The sequence below is a fragment of the Neolamprologus brichardi genome, chromosome 13 (assembly GCF_056152115.1).
Source record: "Neolamprologus brichardi isolate AB-2024 chromosome 13, ASM5615211v1, whole genome shotgun sequence".
NCBI classification, from domain to species: domain Eukaryota; kingdom Metazoa; phylum Chordata; class Actinopteri; order Cichliformes; family Cichlidae; genus Neolamprologus; species Neolamprologus brichardi.
Genome location: NC_142116.1, coordinates 19,619,655 through 19,642,645, shown reverse-complemented (window position 1 = coordinate 19,642,645; position 22,991 = coordinate 19,619,655). Strand labels below are relative to the sequence as shown.

General features: G+C 40.7%; 1 protein-coding gene across 1 annotated transcript; it reads left to right on the top strand.

Annotated features, from left to right (window-relative positions):
* The first annotated feature begins 1,102 nt into the window (after nt 1-1,102).
* On the top strand, nt 1,103-22,692 carry kcnk12 (potassium channel, subfamily K, member 12). Its single transcript, XM_006800811.3, has 2 exons — nt 1,103-1,528; nt 20,700-22,692. The coding sequence occupies exons 1-2, from the start codon at nt 1,189-1,191 to the stop codon at nt 21,590-21,592; spliced, it is 1,233 nt and encodes a 410-aa protein (XP_006800874.1). The 5' UTR covers nt 1,103-1,188; the 3' UTR covers nt 21,593-22,692.
* The last annotated feature ends 299 nt before the right edge of the window (nt 22,693-22,991 follow it).

Genomic DNA, 22,991 nt, shown 5'->3' with positions numbered 1-22,991 from the left:
ACTTTTGTCGAGGTTTATTTCATTTATTTAATTAAAACTCTATAAATCTCTATATTTTGATAATCAGTTAATCGTGGAGATATTTTTCAGCTTAGTATTATTTTGCTATTGGCGCCTCCTGTGTGACGATTTCTTCTTTTTGAGTCACCGTGCGCTGAATATGGCGGTTTTGAATCTGTGAAATTGCAATCGGCATCATCGCCAAGCCATAATTTCTAACATTAAGCAGATAACTAGCATGTAATGAATATTTGATTAATTGAGAAGGTATGGCTTTTTCCACCGGTTTTTTTCTTCTTCTGACAGTTACATTTTTGTGCCTCTGACTCTCCGCTGAAGCTGTTAGGAATAGTTTAGTTTAAGGAGGTATAGCTTAATTTTGGTTCTGCTTTTGCGCCCACTGTGCTGAAAGTGAGTTTCTAGAGAGTAGCCACAGTGCCATGGCAAAAGATAGCGTCTGCACCGGAGTGAAAATGTAAATCCTGAGATCTGAAGACTACCTCATCTGAGGACGCATACGGGGATGCTGCTTATCTTCAGCCAAACGCACACCCCCTGCTCGATGAGAGATTTCACAACACCCGCTGCTGATGGGATGCACTGTGCTACCGCCAGTGCCCACGTTTAGGCGACAGCTCCGCACTCCTGCAGAACAAGCCTGTGTGGAAACAGAAGACTTTACTTGTAAGGAGGGACGTGGTGTTTTTTTTAGACGCACTCATTTGTAACTTAGAGAATCTCGAGCGTCATTGTGATCTTTTGTGTGGGGGATCGTTTTGGTGCAACGGAGGAGGGGTACCCGGTGGATACTAGTGCTTGCTTTTGCTCAAAAGAAGCGCGCTCGGTTGGATTTAAGCTGCAGTCCACTTTACGCCAACTGCATTGCCACAAGGAGAGGGGGGGAAATGTATGTATCATGAAACTAGGCGCCTGCGGCTTTTCGCATTAACTCTTTGATGGATGTGCGGACTTAAATCCACAAGTGGGGTCGTTCTTTGTGCTTTTAAGCTATACATAATATCACTTCACAACTACAATGAGACAACGTGTCGGGAGAGGAATTGTTGCCCGGAGAAGTGGAGCCACAGAGCAGGACAGTGACTTCCAGAGGATACCTACAGACGAGTGAATGCCGTCTCTGATGTGGAGCTTGTCGCTGTCCGACGCGCGAGTGGTGCTGAAATTTGGATGATGCCTGGCCAGCGACTGCAAGACTGCCGCTCCCTGCACCTCAACGAGGACAACGGCCGCTTCGTTTTGCTCGCCATCCTCATTTTAGTGTACCTGCTGTGCGGCGCTGCGGTCTTCTCGGCTATAGAGAGGCCCTCCGAGCTGCGGGCTCACGGGCGCTGGAACGGGACGCTCCTCAACTTCAGTGAGACCTTCAACATAAGCCTGCAGGAGCTGAACTCCTTCCTGCGGGAGTACGAGGCTGCCATCGCCGCCGGAATCCGGGCTGACGCTCTGAGGCCAAGATGGGATTTTACAGGGGCTTTTTATTTTGTTGGAACTGTGGTGTCGACTATAGGTGGGTGATCTCTGCAGCATTCACTAAATTCCCTGACCTCTTGGTCCAATCGGTTGCATCATGTTGTTCTCTCGACAGCATACATGTTGGAAAATATGCATTAGGGCTATTCTACATAAAACCACACACATGCCAAGCCCACATAAAGCTTTGTGTTAATAAAAGAAGAAGAAATTCCAGGGATGCTTGTCAGCCCATGTCGTGAAGACAGGAAACACTTGAATGGGTCTTTGTTACTGGATTGGATTAGAGGTGTTTTATTTTAAATTGTATTCATGGTAAATACTGATATCCTTACTTTTTGTGTGGATGTCACATAAACTGGAGCTGCTTCCCTGGGGGTGGCTTTCTTTCCACTGGCTTACATGCAGAATAAATGATCCAAATTATTGTGTTTTTCTTTCCAATCATGTGTTACATTTTGGCTGTGAGGGACTTTGGCACCGGGGACGGCATCTGACTTGTCTGCCATTTGGAACAGGGATGAGTTCCCTGGCTATAGGACAGCACCCACGGGTGCAACTCTTTTTTTTTTTTTTTGGCCACGTTTCTGTTCAAACCAAAAGGAATGTCAATGAGAAGCCCCTTCTGCTCTCACCCCGCCCCCTCCCCATTTAACATTTACTTGTGCAATAGGTCAGAAAAGAGCAAGTGTCCCTCCCAGGGCACCCCGAGGGCCAATACTGTGGTGCACTGCATGCCTGATGGGCTCCAACACCCCCCTCCAATCATGCACACCTGCCCCTCACACCACCACCAGCATCACACCACACCCCGGACAGATAAAGCCGAGCCACAGCTTACAGTGAGTAAACGAGTGAGTGAATGCGAACAAGCAAATGAACACACTCCAGCAGCTGTCTGTCTCTGACCTTGGGCTAAACACACAAACACACTCTGCGTATACAGTGTGACACCTTCGGCAACTATTTTTAATTGAATACTGTGGCATAGGGAGTGATAAAAGAAAGCTGATCCACGTGAGCAGGGAACCTGTCACAACTTTATTTACTGTAGACCTGTCAGGAGAGCTTTGTTAGTCCTTCTACCTCCTGCTCGCAGACACACAAAGGCACAGACACAGAGCACTCGGGGAGCCCGTGCACTCAGCTCACCGTGTCATGGGAGGGAACCACAGCAGCTGTGTTTGTGCACATGTCTGTGGCAGGTTGAAAGCCTTTGTACTCCAGTTGTCTGCATCGCTTTCTTTACCCAACAGGCTGATGATAAAAACTGACTCAGCAGCTTGGGGGGGAAAAGGGAAGGAGAAAAGAATGATGTTATGATACTTTCTACAATATTTTCTCCTTTTCATGTGTTTGCATGGATTTCTGTCAAGCATTTCATCCTCCTTTGATCTCAACCCACTCCCCCCCACCCCAACCCTCTGGCTTGTGTGCTACTTTTTTCTGCATGCTTGTGAGATGGTGATATAAAAGGGATTGTGGGGCCTCCCCACACAACTCTTTATCAGAGCGGCATCCCCCTGTGCACTCTAGACTTTCCTCCCAAACACTTCCCGCCTCTGACTCTGCTGTGGCAGAGGCTTCAAATCAGCAGTGACTCTTTGCTCCCCTTGATGTGCCTCCATAGCATCACTTTGAAGAATGAAATAAAGCCGTGGCCACATGATGCATTCTTTACCCCGGGATTTGGCTGGGTTCATTGGCCATCGGTGCTGCACACATTGTGTTGTTTTAGAATTTTTGAAAAAGCTGCAGTAAGTATCAAATCCACTGCGGCTTTTTCCAAAGCGTATGTTGAACAAATGCAACAAAACTAGCACTTTGGCCCAGATTGAAATCTCTGGTGTTCTCTCAGATTGGTTAAACTCTGACTTTTTTTTTTTGTATTTTCTGTAGCTGCACATTTCTGGTTTTGAGTGAAATTGTTCAAAAAAGAAGAAATAAAAGTTTGTCCAGCATTTATGCACGAGAGTAGCTGTGAGGAGCACATCTGCCTTCTGCCTGTATGAGGCGATAGGCGGGGAGAGCAGAATGAATGGGGCAGGCGTCAGATAAGACACCGATTAAATCTGAGATAGCATGAGCTGAGGTGGAGGTGGCTGCAAAGTGAATGGGCTTAAATAGTATGACCCATATGAGATTTGACAGTTGGATGCATAGAAAGGTATCGGCTGAGCTGTCACTTAATGTAGGTTGGAACTGAAAACAGCTGCCGGGATAACAGCTGAGCATGGCTGCTCGATATGCTTGATTTGGTGAGCAACGTTAGCACTAACCTGTCATATACACAGCAGTATAATGACCACTTCACACAGTGCTGCCATTCAGTGTCACTTCTGATTAGGCCCAGTAATCACTCAAGGGGAGGCCACAATAAGAAAAAAACAAGCTTGAGGCACAAAAAGCATTTCCCTGTTGAGAAGCCCTGTCAGAGAAACATCTGTAAAATTTCTGACAGGTGAACTCCGACTACAAACATGAACTTTTCTATCATGAATTCTTGAACAGCTGTTTATCTATGTTTCCTGTGAGCGGAGTTTCTGTGTGATGAGTGGGAATGGATGGGACATGTACAGCCAGGGCCAAGTGCATTAATGTGGAAGCAAAGTTATAAGCTCATGCATATTTAACTCAAAGCCACCTACACACTCAAAAAAAAACCCACACAAGTATCTAATGTGTGTCTAGCATGAAAATATAGACTGTTAGACTCTTTTCAGCCTTCTTGTATTGGTTGTATTGTATTGCCCCATCTTTCTGGTTACTGTGTTTGAACTCACATTAAGGAGGGCACAAGAGTTGCATCAATAAAATGGCTTATTTATAGCCTTCAGGGCTGATTGATAGATGCTAGCTGCCAATTAGGACAGCTCTCTGTAGTCTTTTGAGAGCCTCTATGTCTCACTTTGAGTACCTATAATGGCATTTAGGGAAACCCTTAGTCACTTTTACAGTGCTGGCAATGAAAATACTTGCCTGAGAATAAAGCTGCGAGGGAAGAGAATCAATTAGATTGAGAACTTTTAGCTTGTTGGGAGTTATTAAGCAGGTTAAGGCTGTTAGTTGTTCAGCAGTTTGTAACATAACATTCAGCTGCAAATTTGGATTGTGTCTGCACTGTTTATTCCTGAGGATAAACTCTGTCCTGCCCCTGGCAGCCACTGCAGCATCCTGCTCTATCACACCTATATCCACAAAGGCAGACAATACAAATAGTACAGTTTAACACACAGCACACAAAAGAGCCACATGCAGTTTCTTTTGCTTTAAATAAATCCTCACTGAACCTGCAGAAAACTTTCAAAATTAAGAGGAATATCAGAAATGGACATCACATAATCCTGCTTGATCCTGGCTGTATAGAGTAGCTACTGAGATGAAATGTGATCATTACGAACAAACTGTCCTCATTAGCCTGACGGCTTTGAGCTTACTGTAGTGTTATGATGATATTATAACATAATAAGTGCCATAAAAGCCCTGTTTTGTATTTATGTGTCAGATCACATTGAGAACACCAAGTGTAACTTAAAGTTGCATTAAACAACATTTCGACATTAGCAATCCCTTTTATGCGTTATATGTTACACAGAGAGGGATACTGCATAAATCTCTGGTTTCCCGTCAACTCTTCATGTGTTTTAGCTGCGTTTAGCTTTTAGATCTTTTAGTCTTTTAGTCTCACTGAGAGGCTCATTTAATTGTTTCCTGTGAGCTGTTAATTAGCAAAGAACCCCCAATGTCCAAACAATGTCCAGCTCTAAACAGTGGACAGACAATGTTAGAGATTAGTTGGTGAACATATTAAAGCACACAACAGCTTAAGGACCAGGTGGTGCCCTGAGTGGTTGAAGGAGCTAAAAAGGAAAGTCACTACTGGACTGGTCTAGTTGAGATATTAAAACACAAGAGAAAACGATGCTTGTTGGATTATTAGTATGATGTTTACAGCATGTTCTACTCTCTTATTGACCACCATTTATTTATAGAGTGCTTTATTCTAGGGGATTCTAACACTTTATCTTACATGCTTGGTCAATTTAGATTCGCCAGTTAAGCTAGCTTGCATGTCTTGCACAGTATCCAGAGGAAATCCACGCAGGCACAGAAAGGCCCAAACCAGGTGACAGGTGACAGCGCTCTTAATTTTGCCAAAACCTGGCTGAAGGTGTCTTTGTTTGCCCAAATGAGTTTCAAATATACCCTGCTATGCTAATACAGCGCACCTGCCAGGACAGTCGTCTAATATTTCATGAAACGAGATACATAGACAAAATATGTCAGTCCCTCTACTGAACTGGGGGCTGCAAAGTTGGTTCAGCAGCGTTTCTGAATTTGTGAATTTGTTTATAGTCAGATTATGACTCTATTTCATGAATCCCATAACAGGAAAATTATTCTTTGAAGCAGTGTGTGAATATGCATTACTCTGCCAACTTTTCTAAAAGTCAACACCAAAAGTATCTGTGAAACCACGATGTATTCAGTCCAGCAGAGCGATAACCGATTCCTGTTAATGAGCAGCAGATCTGACTTAATGCCTCCTCTGCAGAAGGACAGGTTTGTTTTTTAACACTCATTATTTCAAAATAATCACTTTGTAATCTCATAAACCAGCAATCAAAAAGCAATCAAAGCCATTCTGGCATTATATTGCATTTGTATTATAACTAGGTGACGATTAGAAAAAAAATTGTTAACTCAAGAAAGCTACAAGCGTGTTATGTAATGATCAATGTAAGAAAAGATTTAGAAACATTATAATCTTCAGCGTTTCTGGAGTGTTAGTAGACAATTAGGCCTAATGGCTTAGAGGGTATTATTCTCCTCATCTTCTGGTGCCAATTTAAAAAGTGCTAATTTGGCAGTCTCATTGAGTCTCACTGAGTCACACTTGTGAGGTTTGTGTCACCATGCCTCTCTGACCAAGGCCCGATGTATGTGCAAACCAAATTTGTTCTGTACTGTGCTGCCTTTTAGTTCATGTGCCTCTGAGGTTATAAGACAATGTCACCTCAGTCTGGTGAAGCGTGCGTTTGGCATTTAAGCAGTGTGAAATGTCACATGATGGAGTGCGTGGATTCCTGAAGGCAGGCTGTGTTTTTGCTTTGATGTCGTGTTCCCATTTAGATTAACCACTTCGTGCTGCCTCGCTGGGACAAAACCATCTGTGTTGTTGTTACTGTTGGTGCATGTTATGAATGTGCCTTTGGGAGGTAGGTGGGAAAGGTTTGCAATCTGCGAAGGATAAAATCGCTGCACAGCAATTTTTCAAGTTGTTCTTGTTGTCCGTCTCTCGCTTCAGCACTGTTGCTAGAGTGTCTCAAACAATGCTGATTCCCGTCAGTCTCAGATCTCACTGCGCCGGACATATTCCTTCTTTTAACACCGTTGTCTCATTTCTTTCTATTTACAACCCCAATTCTGAAAAACTTGGGTTGCTGTATATTAGTCACTGTCAATTTTTTTTAAAAGGAGATGTACTTTACAAGAGAGTTTGAAAACAACAAAAACGAACCATATATCGATTTTAGTCCAATTTAAGTACAACAGCAAAATATAAAAATACAATAAAATTGACCCCCCCAAAAAAGGCTAAAAAAAAAAGACACCACAACATAAAAAACCCAGATGAGAATCAAACTGAGATCTAATTTTAAAAAAAAAAAAAAGTGTAAATAAAAACAAAATGCAATGATTTGTAGCTGTCATAAACCCATATTTTATTCACAAGATCGTAGAAAACATGAAAAAAAAACCTCACTGGATTACCTGTTAACATGTAAGCAAAATGATCAGATGCAAAAAGGGCGTCTCCGAGAGGCAGAGTTTCTCAGAAGTAAACACAGGCAGAGATAGCAAGAAGAAGCCATATGGCAACAGGAAAAGTCAAAGCTCTTTGTAGAGAGGCAAAGTGGAAAACAGTCAGACGAATAAAAATTTGAAACTCTTTTTGGAAAACACAGTTTACCTGGCACAGCTCAAATCCACATGTCTTGCATATCTCGGGAAGTAAATGCTAAGCTGCATAATGAAGCAGCTACAACAGCTACAGCATTCGTAGGAGAAGAGTTGAACTGACCTTTTTGCAGTCCAGAATTTTCATTAACTGAAAGCATTCAAAGCACGTTGAAATGAATTAAATATGACAAAGAGGGACTGCCTATATAGCCTATATAAGACAAGAACGGGACAATATTCCTCTCTGAGAAGTCCAACAACTGATCTCATCATTTTCCAAATGTTTACAGTCTGATGTTGAAAGAAGAGGGGCTGCTACACAGTAGCAAATGTGGTCCTGACCTAACTTTTTTGATATGTCTTGCTGTCATTAAATTAAACATAACCTTACAATTACTTAAAATGGTATACTTTCTCAGTTTGAACATCTGAAAGGTTTTCTGTGTTCTGTTATGACTAGAATAGGGGTTTGAGAAATGCAAATCATCATCTATTTCTTTGCATTTCTATACATTTTACATAGCATACCAATTTTTGTGGAATTGGGTTTGTATTAATTAAGTCACTTTTAAATTATATTGTAAGTTTTTGGGAGTATCACTGCCACTGTGTTAAACAATAGACTGCTGAACTGCACACTCGATAAAAAATTTCAAAGATCAGTTCTTTCGAAGCTGTATGTTATGACTTTTTGTTGTTTCTGGTTTTCCCCTTTCCTTTCTTTAGATCTCAGTGGCTGCTCAGTGACTCTGAGGAAATGTCACTGTTAAAAGTGGAAAAAGGGGAGTCCCCAGTCACATGAAAGGCACTGGGGGTCCTTTTAGATTAGTCCAAACCCTCGGTGCAGAAAAATGTCTCACTAGGGATTCAGTAAACCTGTTGTGTACCACTTCTGCATAAGACTTGCATGGGATTTTGTCTATAATACAGGAATGCAATATGTCTCATTTTTGCCCTAAAGCTTCCTTATGCAATATTTTTTGTAAGGCACTGGAAGGCTAGAGGGTGGACTTATGGTGACAAGCAGGAAATTATTACATGAGTTTGGAAGATTAGTTTGGTCACTAAATTGAAGCTAAATGTTGTTTCTAGCTTCAAGCAGAGACGGGGTGCAGACGACTGTAACCTCTAATCCACAGTTCCAAATTATTTTCATTTTCAAACTTACAGTTTTCAGTCCCAATCATGTATGGGACATGATTGACAGGAGTCACTTTGACTCCTTATAGGTGCTACTAATAACATTATCAATAGCTCTGTTCTGTTTAATCTTTGCAGGGTGACAGTGAAGCAGTATGCACAATATCATAATAAGAAGCTAAATAAAAGTTAGTTGTACTACCCTATCATTACTATTAGCAAGTGATTGCCAAAGTGATTATTTTTTCACATACAACTCCCCAAGTCCTGGGATCTTTGATATTACAATGTTTGTTCTCTGGCTTACAAGATAATAACTTGCCAACTCATACAGAGTTGCAAAGTAAAACAAAGAGTCATCCTGCTGACACGGACATGTTGTATTACTGTTCTCACTATAATAGCTTGTAGACATGCTAATATGCTAGCTTTGCCATCAGCTACTTCACATTTAAAGTAGTACCTTAACAATTATTTAGTGATCACTAACCTTGTAACATTAATTTTTTCCATCATTTTGGACATGTGACAATGATGGTGACATGTAGGCTCAAGGGAATAAGATACCATTCCCACAGGCCATCTAGCTGGTACTGGTCAGGGGGGGAAAATGAGTAATCGCAACTAGTTAGTTCAAAAGTCCCACTAACACAGACCTAAAGACAAGTTAGCGACTCCCTTGCAACCACCTCTTGCGAAAAAAAATATTTCCTAACTGGTTGGCTAAAACCTCTTTTTGATTGCTTCAGTTTCTAGCATATGATTGCAGTAGTATTTTGAATGGAAGTGATGAAAGTGTCTTTAAACACCGTACAGCTACTCTCTGTAGTGAAATTGTGAAAAGTGCAACACAAACTAAAAATGGAAACTATTTGCCTTCAAAGTAAAAGTTGGGAAACATGTTGGCTTCCGCACTGAGGTATAGCTTTTCCTCTGAAGGCAAACTTTGTTCACTTCTAGGTTTGATCTGTAGCTGACCAGTTTGTCAGCGGGAAGAATCCCCAGTGGCTGCTTTGATTTTCATTCTGTAAATGAAGTAGGCCTGTGGATATGGGCTCCTGTTACACAGAAGTACATAACTGGACCTGGCTTGGATGAACCAATGATGGCAGATGGTGTGATGCATCCATAGTTTTAAGGCTGCAGATCTGAAACTTAGAAGTATCTTGGGGCTTAAAAGAGATATATGTGAATCATCTACATAGCAGTGATAAGAAATGTCCTTAAAAGTGCTTAAAATGTGCTGAAGTCAGAGCAGATGTAACAGAAACAATAAGGGCCCTAAAACAGAGCCTTGTGGCACACCCTAGACAAGAGAAATGGAAGAGAGCCTGAACTGAACACTATGTAACAAGTTATCACAGAAGACTCTGAGAAGAGCTGTTTCAGTACAAAACACAGACTAAAATTTATCAAGAAAGCTGCTTAGCTACAACCCTGCCTAAAGACTTAACAATAAATCGTAATTTTGAGATTGACCTGCAACTGCTAAGAAGAGAGGGGTTGAACTTTTGCTTTAAAGTTATTTTTTTAAACATGTTGGTGAAAGTTACATTAGCAGTAAAGTTTAAACCAAAATTAAAAGACTGGAATTAAAATGTGTCCAGATAAGAAATAGCTGCTTTCATTCATTTATTTTATCCCTTCATCTCTTCCACTCTCTCAGATCATGTTCTTCGAAAGTGCTTCCCACTGTGATGCAGAAATACATGTGCATGTGTGTTTCTGTGGTATAGGGCAAACCTACTGGGAAGCCTAAGCTTCAATAAATCTCCATCATAGTTAATTGCTGCTGTACAGAAAGGCTGTACACACCTCTGTGCTCTGTCGCAGCAGGTCATAAATCTGGTCTGACTTGGCGTGTACTCGCCTACGTACAGTAACTCACAGACGTAAACCATCACGGCCAAGTGATACCAAGATCATTTTAGAGGACACAGCAAATTTGCTGGGCTTCATCTTCCTCAAGCTGATTAGCAATTCACTGATTCTGCTCTTTGCAGCAACATGGCACTGGGAAGATAAAACTCTCTGTGTTCTTTGCACTCTGAAGTCTTGTGACCTTCTCTGTGTCAGGGTTAATTTTTACAGTCATTCATTTAATTTTTTTTTTTTTACCTGCTGATAACATTTTGATCATTGCCAATTTATCTGGCAACCCACTGGGACTGAAGCATAGTAGTCATTGCTGACTTGCAGCTATGAGAGTTCAAAATTTCCCCATAAGCAGAAAAAGTCTGCATCTTTTTTTGGTAGGTTAGCAACCTCTGATGCAGTAAAAGTGAGGCACCCACTTTCAGAGCAGGAATCAAGCTTTTTTAAAAATCAGTTTTTGCACTAGTTGAACATTTATCTGCATCTTGGGGTCATGTTTATAAATAGTTATCAATGTTAATGAGCTAACAGTAAGTTGGTGAGCACTGTGATTTGGCAGCCATCCATCTGTCTGTTCGTGTAATGGAGGGGCTGCTTGTGTAAGAGCAGAGAGAAAAGGGAGAACAGCACTTAGCCATGCTCCAATATTGCATCCTTTAGTGGATAAATAAAAAAAATACATTGAAATATCATTTAATGTGAATGTGTTTGATTAAATGTCAGATTTGGGATTAACCAAAATTCTCTAGAATCTGATCACTTTCACTTTAAGGAGCTAAACAGAGCTAACACAACAAAAGCATATATTTGGGGCTTGACCTTTATTCATGCGATTAATCATCATTATTAGATTAAAAGATGAAGAAACGGACCAAATAACCTGAGTTAGGCCAAACACTGTCCTTAAATGTTCTTTAGCGTGAGAATAATCATTCGGTCTAGCTGAATGAGCGTCTACACCAACCACCAGCTCGTCTGACTGTAGCTTAATATCACAGCCCTGCACAGAGCGAATGGTTGTATGTTTTTGCCAGCGATCAAATGGACTGAAATCACTCAACAGACCTTCTCTCTAATATAAAATCTTTCATTGTTGCCACCTAATTATTGATTTGTCATGGATTTTTATTTTTATATTGAAAGAATTATTACCCTTGTAGTAAAGGATGAGATACAGCTGAGGGTATTCACAAATTCTTCTGTTACCTCCAAGCTGGCAGCCTGTGGCACAGTCAGCCACTCTCACAATGGGCACATTTGTTTAGTATAAAGTAAAACATTGCTTAACTGTGTGCAACAGAGCATTCTTTCATCCATTCTCCCAGCTTCTTGTTTCCCTGTGTATGATCAAACATCATTATTGTAGCTGCTCAGCCTTAATTTATAGCCTGAGCTTTCACGTTAGCAGGAAAGGAAAAGTCATTAAAGCAAATTTATGCTGACCCCAAGCAGTTGCTACATTTATTTCTTTTTCTTTTTTAATGCAGCAGAGCTGAGAAAGACATACACAATGTGACATGCAGACATGAGATTTTTCAGGTCTTAAAATTAGATAAATGCAACCTCAGATGACAACATATAACATGTTATATCATGCTGTTATTTATTTATTTTTAATTAAGGCAAAATGCAAAAGCGGTGTGTGAAAAATTAAGTACAACTTTACTGCTCCCTGCTTACTGGAGTTAAGAGGGTAAGTAGCAGCCAGGTGCTGATTAACTAATGCATTTAATTAACTGATCATGATCAAGTGTGAGCACCATGTATGTTAACACAATGCCAAAGAAGGAAAGACACTAGCAGTTATTCTAGAGACGAAGCTGTTGCTGCCCACCAGTCTGGAAAGGTTTATATGGCAATTTCAGAAAAGTTCAAGTCCATCGTTCAACAAATCAAAAAGATAATTTACGAGTGGAAAACACTTCAGACTGCTGCCAATCTTCCCATAAGTGGACATCCCAGCAAATTGACCCCAAGGTTAGATCGTGTAATGCTCAGAAAATCTGGTTCAGTCTCCTCAGGCCTTAGTTAACATATTCAATTTCATGACAGTACAATTACAGAAAGACTGAACAATTATGGTTTTCTTTGGGGTGGCGATAAGAAATTCTCTTCTCTCTTAAAAGGACTGGGCAGCACGACTTAGGCTTACAAAGGTGCATCTGAATCACAAGACTTCTGTCATTTGGACAGATGAGACTAAAGTAAACATAGTACAGCACTAACAAAAACACCTCATATCAACTGTCAAGACCGATGGTGGACGTGATGAGTAAGGTTTGTTTGCAGTCAATCATAAACTTGTCTGTATACCAAAGTATTCAAATGAAATGCCATCTATCTGATAGTTAAAGCTGGGACTGGCTTATGTAACATCACAATTATCCAAAATCCACAACAGAATGTCAGAAAAAGAAAAGAATCAATGACCCGGTCAGTCCTGACCCCAATCAAGCTGTGCATAAATTAATGCCTTCAAACCTCAATGAACTGAACCAGTGATGAAGAGAAGAGAGCCAGAACTTCTCATCTATGATGTGAGAGGTTGATAAAGTCATGCAGAAAATGATGTTACTACTGCTAAAAGTGACTCTACAAGTCTTTATTTTAGTATTTAGATAATTTTTACACCTCTTAAGGGCACGATAGTTCTTGTTTTACTAGATCCTGATATGTAACACTTTATTTTCTTTTTGCCATCACGGTATGAGGATAACATGTGTATAACCTATTAACTGAACACGCGGGCTTATCAAACTAATCACAGGGTTGTAGTGCTCCACTTGGACAGGTGTGTTTACTTTGCAGACTTAAACGTGAGAGTTTTGTGCAGCCTTTATTCAAATATTTACAGTGCACACAGTACAAGATAATAGGAAGCACGAGAACATGGCCTTTAGATCCATAGCCAGAAGCTATTAAACTGATGAGAGAAGGACTTCTCAGCTGTAAGAAGGAACAAAATCTCTGTTACTGTTTGCAAATAAACACTGCAGCCACATGAATCCTGATTTTTTTTTTCCTTATTCAAGTCCTGACTTAATTTTTTTCATGCCGCAGAGGTGAAAACCAGAGTGAAAACTGAACACAAAAGAGTAAATGTGCTGCGCATCCAAAGAGAATGCAACACCCCCCCACCTCCTTTTTCTTTTGACAACAAATCAATACAGACTAGAGTGGAGTCATCAGTCCTTTCTGCTCTTTTTGCCAGTGAATTAACTGCTGGGACACGATATAAAAAGCCAGACCAAATTCAGTTATGGGGGAGCCAATTTAATTATAAAAGAATCAGAGAAAAATATTCAGGTTGTGCTCAGGTTTCTGTTACGTTGCTATCTCTCACACTGTGTGTAAATTATTTGCACAAAATGTTACTCTGTGATTTATATCTGCATCGACCCGCTTTAATGAATGGTACCCAAAGGTTTCTTGCAGATAACGTCAGTCCGATATTTCTTCTAATAGGGTGGTGTGGCACAAAACGCTCTTTAACAATCCTTTGACTTGAAGAACAGATACCAGTAATGCACTGCCTAGAAATTATACGGGTGTGAAATTCAAATCCAGGCTGTTTTGCTTCAGGCACCCTGGCTTAGGTTTTTTTTTTTTTAAATATATAATGCTACAGTCTTTGTTTAATTTGTATGTATGCAGTCAACAGATACAACAACGCAGCCACATCTCAAGCAAAACTTGGCATTGCGTCCACTCTATCATCTGCTTTTTGTAAAGCTGGCAGCACAGTGTGAACATTCCTGTTATTCCAGTCTGCCAGTAATCTTGGCAACTCGTCAGCAGATGGTGTGGCGTTGATGTCTCAGGTCTGGCCATGCTGCTGCTTCCTCGGCCCTCTGTCCTCTCTGCAGACCCCCACTACGCCGCGCCCGTGACTAATGATTTCCTGTTTGTCACAGAAACACAGCCATCAGAGGGCATTGCGTGGCATTTTTCCGCTCCAGCTCTTATCGGGCAAATTTAGGACTGTTCCCACTAGTGGAAAGCAGTTGTTTTGAGTAAGAGTTTGTTTTTAAGCACATTAATTGGGGACACTGGCCAATAGGATGCCAGGATGAGATTTTTGCTTTGCAAAACAGTCATATATTGAATCTGTGTCCATTTTAAAGGATTCAAGGATTTGTGTGGGAGGAAAATGACCCTCAGAAGCAAATATATATATATATATATATATATATATATATATATATATATATATATATATATATATATATATATATACACATATATACACGTATATATATATAAAGTGAAAATACAGCACTTTTAGTTGCCCTTCGTTCTCCTGTGGATTTCCATTAGGATCTTTTACCCACTTGAATTGGCTTTATTTTATATTTGCCTTGCATTGTGTCTTCTCTATCCATTTTGGTGCAGCCAATTAATTCTGACCTTACCTGACGTTACCTTGGTCCATGCAGACTGGTTGTAACATAAGACATGCACTCAGCTTCATGATGACTGGCCTTATGAGGCTTTTTTCCCCATAAACTAAATCAATATCCCTTTTTCTGGAAACTTTATTTTATAAAAGTTTAAAGTGGCCTTTGATTAAATATGACACAAGCACCAAGGTGCGCTCTACTGCACACACCTGGTATGGATTAGATTACTCCACCATAATTTTCTTTGAATTGACAGTTAGATCATATTTCCAGTTTTTATTTGGGCCTGGAGTGTTTGCATGGTTTTCTATCAGAATTAATGTGTATTAATCCCACGCACAGAGAGGTGGCAATTTATAGGGAAAACACGAACTGACCAAGCATTACTTTAAATCGATAGTGTTGGTCTGACTGATCGTCCTTATTGCATAATGAAAGATTTTTATCCTGACAGGAGCAGAGACTTACAGGAAGACATTGCCATTTGCAATAAAAGTAATAAATTGGTCCCAACAGACCAAAGCTGAAGCCTGTACTTAGGGTTGCGACTTTTTAACTATCAAATAAGGGACACTCTGGTGTCCCAGAAGCACAATGCACAACAGGGCTGGGCATAGTGTAAATACACACTGTATGCAACGTTGCAGGTAAAGGTCAGTATACGCAACATTTAAGGTAGAATATAATAAGGGACGAACCAATTTTGCTCTTTATACGGGATGTCCCAGGAAAAACAGGACAGTTGGCAAACTGTCCTGGACTATGAAGTAGGATTTAGGGCTAAGTGAATCAAACAAGAAAGTTAACTCTAATCTGAGCATATTGCCATGGTAATGTGCTCCAGAGCAGGTTATGTTAGCAATAAGAGATCAACACTCACAAACTCACCTCCTGCTGACCAATCAGTTCACTTGTTTCATCAATCCCAAAAGATTTCCTGAACCTCTGTGAGCTAACGTTAGATTCTAAAGTTATAGAAACAATCTAAAGTATTTGTCTTTATGTGATGAGAACCAACAAGAAATATGGATCCTTAGGAAAACATATTCCCCTCCAATAGCTGCAACCAAGTTTAAAAAACTTTAATTGGCGCAGAAGCCTTGAAATAGCAATATAACCCAAAACAAGGCAAATCTGACCTTTGCTACTTGTCAATCTTGCAAAAAATCTGTATGTCAGCCTCCTAGTTGGAATTTTGCTCTAATATTTATTCCTTAGTTGTGCTCAGACTATCCAGCACCACCTGGGCTGCCCCTGAAAGAAGCGAGTTGAAACTGTCTCACACACCACATGAATGTTTTCATCGCAGGAACATGTTCATTTGTAGTTTAGTGTCTAAGTCAGACCAGAATACCCAGTTGTAATCTTAATGATGGGTTTGTAATTAACTGAAACAGTTTCCAGTCATACAGGCCACTCATAGCCTCCTCCTCTGCTGCATTGTCATATAGGCTCCTAGAAAACATGAGGGAGGGAAGAGGGATAATGAAGTACAGGTGAACTCAATCAAGGTGCTAACGAGGGGTGGGAAAAGGAAGGGGGCAACATGTGGAACCTGGCTTGAAAGTTAAACAGGAAGTAAAGTGAAAGATGCTGCAGCCACAGACGGGGAAACCAATAAATCAAACAGATGTGGAAAACATTGAGGAACACGGAGCTCCTGAATGCCTCCACCTGCAGGGCACGAGTGCTCACTCAGAGGTTTCATGAGCTTGTCTCGTGAATTTTATTCTGTTGCCTTTATAATTGTCGCAACGTAACCTGCCTAGGGGATTTTTAAAGACGCTTGAAAGCATTGCACTCTTCTTTTAACTCTGGTTTTGGTATTCGGTAACTGTTGAACAAATGGACTGGTACTTTTTTCCCGAACCTTTCTGCTCTTACTGCGCACTTAAAGCACCTTTACACTGCAAACCAGATTCACACATTCTAAAAGCACACTTTTCTGCCACTAAACATTTTACCTGTCTTCGACACACTCATACATCACTGAATGGTTCAGTATATAGTCCAAGGACATTCGTGACTTTCAAATCAGAGGAGCCAAGGATAAAAAAAAATAACGTGCCACCCTCCACCTCCAGGAGCCATGGGCACCTGCTTTTGCTGCAGATGCAAAATTAGTCTAAAGAGAGCAGTTATATAAAATCAAAACTTTCGTAATAGTGCACAGAATGGCACTGAAACACTTCATATAGCTGAGAGGAACTGCGGAGTTTGAACATAATTATCTGTAGGTTTCCCCAGATAAACAGAGCCTTTGAAATTATAATCATCAAAGCCATTGTCGTAAAAAAGAAAAAGATTACTGCAGCTTGAAACTTTGGTTTGAGTGCCACAGATCTGGATTGGATTGGATCTGAAAATTGAAAAGTATTGTGAGGCAAACTGACTGACTGACTGGTATATTGACAATAACCAAAACCAATATTTGCAGCCTCATCTCCACCTGTAAAATTGCTCCTAATCCCTCACTATAACACTTCAGTGAATACATCTGTATGCTTATGAGGAAATAATTTCTGCTGCCTCATTGTTTCTTTACACAAACTGGCATTGAATAGCACATTTCATCTCAATTTGCCAGAGGAAACGTCACTCGACTGACATGAAGAGTGATTGAACGGTGCAGTGTTATTTACTGCAATAGCTGCTATTAACTCTTTTGTGCAGCGATCTCTGCAGATAATGAAACGTCTGTTAAGTGTTTTAGATTTTAGAGTGGCTCTTTAGTGCAAAAGCTGATGATTGATTTCTGCTTAGAGGCGAGCACACTACTAAGCGAATCAAGTTAAGTGCAGAGCATTCGTAATCTCCATTGATATATCTGTAAAAAAAATAAAAAAAACACACAGTGATGAGAGCTGTTTGTTTAGGTCCTAACTTTACTGTGGGACTTAATGAACCCTTTGTTGCTGGACTGTAATAAAAGCTGCTCAGTTTAAACTGTATCAGCAGCAAAGTGAATATGATTTACACTCGACTCTCGGTGATAAAAGGTTGGATTCACTACCGTCTAGTAGCAATTTATTTCTGTATTCCCTCTATTTCATCTTGCCCACCGTCAGATAATCATTAGATCATCTTTTTTTCTTCTTCTCCTCTTAAAACTGTCACATTGGTAAGTAATGGATACTAATGGCGCCGTTTCCATCATTTTCTTCCTGGTTGAATCTCTGGTGTCTAATTATGTGAGTAAGCATCATTAGTCATTAGAGCATAACATCATCTCCTATGTTGAGTTGAGCATACTTTATTTAATGTTAATGAATAAATATTCTCAGAGGGCTCTGTCTGAATTGGATTTGCACACGTATGATTTTCTGCCTTATCAAGTTCGGCCGAATTAAATGAGTCATCTTGGCTGAGACCGAGTGGGTGAAATTAATGTTTTCACAAAAGTCAGCAGTATTTTTAAGCGTTTTTAAAGAATAAATGAAGAAGTCTTTGAGAATAAAAGTAACACAGAGTTTAGGATCTTTTGGTTTTGGCTCTCCTGCACTTTGGTTTCTAATATTGTCCTGTTTTCCCTAATGCGTCCTGACACAGTAGTCTGGAGTAATGGCTCTGAAATGCTACACTGAATCGATGCCTGGTGCCTTTTCCTCTCTTAGGTAATTTACTTGGTAATGAGAGACGGTGCGGAAGACTGTCTCTGTGTGCCCTGAGAAGATGTAATCTGTTTTCCCTATGATTCAGCTCAGTTAGAGAGACTTGGACTGCTAATTAATTAACTATGAAACACTGAAATAGGATTTCACTGAAGGGCTTAATTTGGGTAATCGCTGCCCCTCACCTTTCAGTTGCTTCGGTGTATGTTACTTGAACCTTGTAATGGTCACAAAAGCAGATTATGTCATGTCTGGAATGAAAACCATCGTACGTACGCGTGTGTGTAGGAACCCGTAAGGCGTGCATGTGTGGACGCGTGGGGCTTATATTCCCTGTTGTCCATAAAGCAATTTGTATCAATCAGTGTTGATCTAAATGACCCATCGTGTCAACAGCAAACCTGCGTGAGAGTGGTTTTCAGTGCTAGAGATAAGGGCAAAAAAGCCATTTTGTCTGTCATAAAGGAAGTATTGTCTGGATATTGATGTCATTTATTACTTGACAAGGGTGGCTGGTGGGAAAAAGGGGTAAAGCACAGCCCTAATGCACTGAGAAGATTGAGAACGAGGATAGCCATGATGGAAAAATCAATTAACCTTGGCCTGAAAGTGAACTGCTTGATCTTTCAGCACGATTTTATTTGTTGACAAATATACCATCTGCTGTTCTGTAGATAAGGGGCTCGACACTCTGTGTGTGCTTAGGTGTGTGTGTTCAATTTGGCCTTGGACAGAGCGTCCCAAGCATGCATACGAATAACCACTTTTAAAAAATATATACATATGTGTGTGTGTGTATATATACATACGTATGGATATATGTGCAGAAAATTTGCACATGAAAAATCAGTCAGTGGGAGAATATGCATGTAGCAGGTCTCCTGCAGAAGCTTTTTAAGTGCATAGTATTTCTGTACTGGCTGTTTTTTAGAGTATGCTTTGCACATATAAATTCATATAATTTTTTACACAATTTTTATTTTTATCGGGTTTTGGAAATTAATCAAGAAGGAAAATATATGATGCACTGCAGATTTCACGACTTCTCTGCAATGTGGGGTTTCCATAGTGGCTCCAGTAAGACACGTTGGTCAGATGCTTTTTTTTGTAAAATAGGATACTGGATGAATAATAAGCACATTTCGTATGGGCACCAACCTCTGCTATTTATTTTACCTCTCATTTTAATTGAAGATAACGACTTAAATTATTGTTTTGCCTTAATTGGTTCCACCCTTTTCTCTTCCAAGTATTTGACCTGATGTGAAACAATGCCATGCCCAGATATCAGACACATGTTTACATCAGAGCCAAACCTGTGGCACTCGAGTTTGAGGAGTGCTCCTTCAACACGCAGCAGAATCCATAAACATCCTCCCTCCTCTGCTCTAATAACCACTTCCTCGCCACACACTCGCTCAAAGTGACTAAGAAATCAGGCGATAGCAGGAAGCCAGACGCAGCTGAAGTGGGGGGGGGGGGGGGGGGGGGGCAGCATATTCAGGAGGCTTAACTCAGCTTATTTTTGGCATCCTCTTCTCGATATCCTTCTAAGTTATTTGATTTTTCTTACTCACAGCAATAAAAATATGCTGAATATACAGAATCAAGGTTTTTCACAATCAATTTTCACTATACAAATGGTTGTTTTTAAAAGATTTAACTATTAATAATTAATACTACAAGTAATGCATTAAATATCTGCAAGGATTTAATATTGAATAAGCTGCTACACCATTATTGGACATAATTCTTCATTTTTTAAATTATGATCAATTTTTTTCTTGTTGGCAAATATTTATATATTTTGGATTTTATCGCTTTCCCCTTATTCTCTCTCACAGTGCAAAACACAATTATCACACAGTTCCTTTGTCTCTGTATATGACTTTTCAGACACTTATCTTCCAGTAAAAGCTTGCATTCTCATATCAGCATCGAGTCAAATTATCATGCAGTACTTTCTGTACATAATTTGTATTTGCACAGCTAATCCTCGGCTTTACATCGTTTTAATTACTAGGCAAAATGTTTTAGAAGTATGATTCAAGCCTCATTTAATCCGCTTTTAGATTTTGAGGTTATTTTTCTTTCACGGATCACTTCCCTGGCCTGAAACTCACTTCCTGTGAGGAAACTGCAAACATCTCGTAGGTGAAAATCCGGTCGTGGCCTCTGCTGCATGGCTGAACGCGTGATATCTTTTCTGTTTCTGCAGGTTTTGGGATGACGACACCTGTGACAATTGCAGGCAAAGTTTTCCTGATCTTTTACGGGCTTCTGGGCTGTGCCGGAACCATCCTTTTCTTTAACCTCTTCCTGGAGCGCATCATCACACTGCTGGCTGTGGTGATGAAGGCTGTGAGGGAGAGGCGAATCAGGAACAGCGGCCTACTCCCACCAGGCATCCGCCATGACTTCTCAGCCTACTCCCTGCCAGGATGGAAGCCCTCGGTGTATCACGTGATGCTGATACTTGGCCTGTCAGCCATCACCATCTCCTGCTGTGCATCAGCCATGTACACGCCCGTTGAGGGCTGGGCTTACTTAGACTCTCTCTACTTCTGCTTTGTCACCTTCAGCACCATTGGCTTTGGGGACTTTGTCAGCAGCCAGAGCGCGGCTTACGAATACCAAAGCCTTTACAGGGTGGCCAACTTCTTTTTCATGCTAATGGGTGTGTGCTGCATCTACTCGCTATTCAATGTTATTTCTATTGTCATCAAGCAGGTGCTCAATTGGATGCTGGAGAAAATGAGCTGCCTGTTTTGCCAGCGCTGCAATAACGCTAATGCTTTCCTGGGCAGACGCAATGCCATCCGCCCGGGTTCCAAAAGTCGCCAGCGTCGGTTTGGTCAGCCGCCCGACTCAGACGGACCTTGTGACAGTGACACAGAGGGCCGCAGATTATCGGGGGAGATGATCTCCATGAAAGACCTGGCAGCCTCTAGCAAAGTGTCGCTGGCCATCATGCAGAAGCAGCTGTCTGAGTCTGCCAACGGATATCCCAGGACAGTATGCGGCAGCTCACGCCATAATGGTTTCTCTGGGGGGGTTGGTGCTCTGGGTATCATGAACAACAGACTGGCAGAGACAAGTAACTCCAGATAGAAGGTGTGGGGGGCACTTTACACTCGTACTGTAATAAGAACCCAGAAGTTGATCGCCATATAAAAACACAACAAGTTTTGTCTAAGGTTTTTTTTTTTTCTCGAAAGAGATTGCCAGTGTAATATCGACATGCATGATACATATGATTTTTTTAAATACTTTTGGTTGGCCTGTGATAATACAGGTATGATAATAATGGTGATGATTTTAATGATGATTTGGTGATCATGGTGGTGGTGATGGCATGAAGAGAGAAGCACAGAGTCATCAATAATAAACATGAACTGACCTGGAAGCATGGGAACCAACAATCGCCCATTGACCTCAGTCCCAACCCAGAACAAACTGAGTCTCAGACAAAGTCTCTTATATATCAGTGTTATTCTGCAGAGGACACAGTCTGCTACACTCGCTCTATACTATCAGACTTATACAACTTTAATGACGTGCTGTAAAGCAGTCAAGGGAAATGTTCAGCACAGCATTTACTGTTTGAGGTTTTGCCAGTTTATTTAAATGTGCGCACTGAATGTTGATGTAAAAGGAGCGTAATCGCCGAATGATATAGCACATACTGATCTATGCATTATATGTTTCTCATGCATTTTTTTGCACCATTCCTTCGATTGCGCAGAGCCCCACCCCCCACTTGTTTTTCTCATCTATCCTCAGGTGATTGATTTCATTTTTGTTCCTCTTGCATTGCTCAACATGGAGAAAAAGAACAGAGTTGAAGAATGAAAATCCATTTCTGGAAAAAAAAAAGAAAAAGGAACTGGTCCTCTTATCAGCTAAGAACATGCTTCAGCGGCCAAAGACTTTGACTCAAAGGGTAAAAGAGGGCACCTTCCCAACTCCGTCTCTCTCCTCTCTTTTTTTTAAAGCTTACAGCTGTCTGCGAAGGGAAGTAAACGATAAAGCTTTTCTAATTGTTCGTCCACTGCAGCATGCAGACATGTATTTGGAGAGCTGAATAAATAAGAAAAAGCTTTATGGATTTATAAGGTATGTATAAGAAAGTGGAAGGAGTTTGACAAGCAAATTAATTGCATGTGGCTTTATTCCATGGGCACATTATGTTAAATGATGCAGACTGAGCACGGCCGGGTCAGTCGTAGTCGCTAGACTGAAAACTGATTCATCATTGTAAGGATTTGTTTTCACTGATGGATGCTTTTTTTTTCTTTTTTGTGCATTTTGAGTGAAAAAAAAAAGGAAGAAGAAGAAGAAGAAGGCCTAAAGTCCTGCAAAGATTGATTTTTTTGTCTTGAGTTCAGCATAAATGTGCAGCCAAGGTTTTATGGATGGAGGATGTTTGCGGAGGATATGGTTGCCCTGTCAGGCTCACGATCAATGTCCCTGTTGCCGGCAACTATCTATTCCGAAGCGGCGGTGTGTG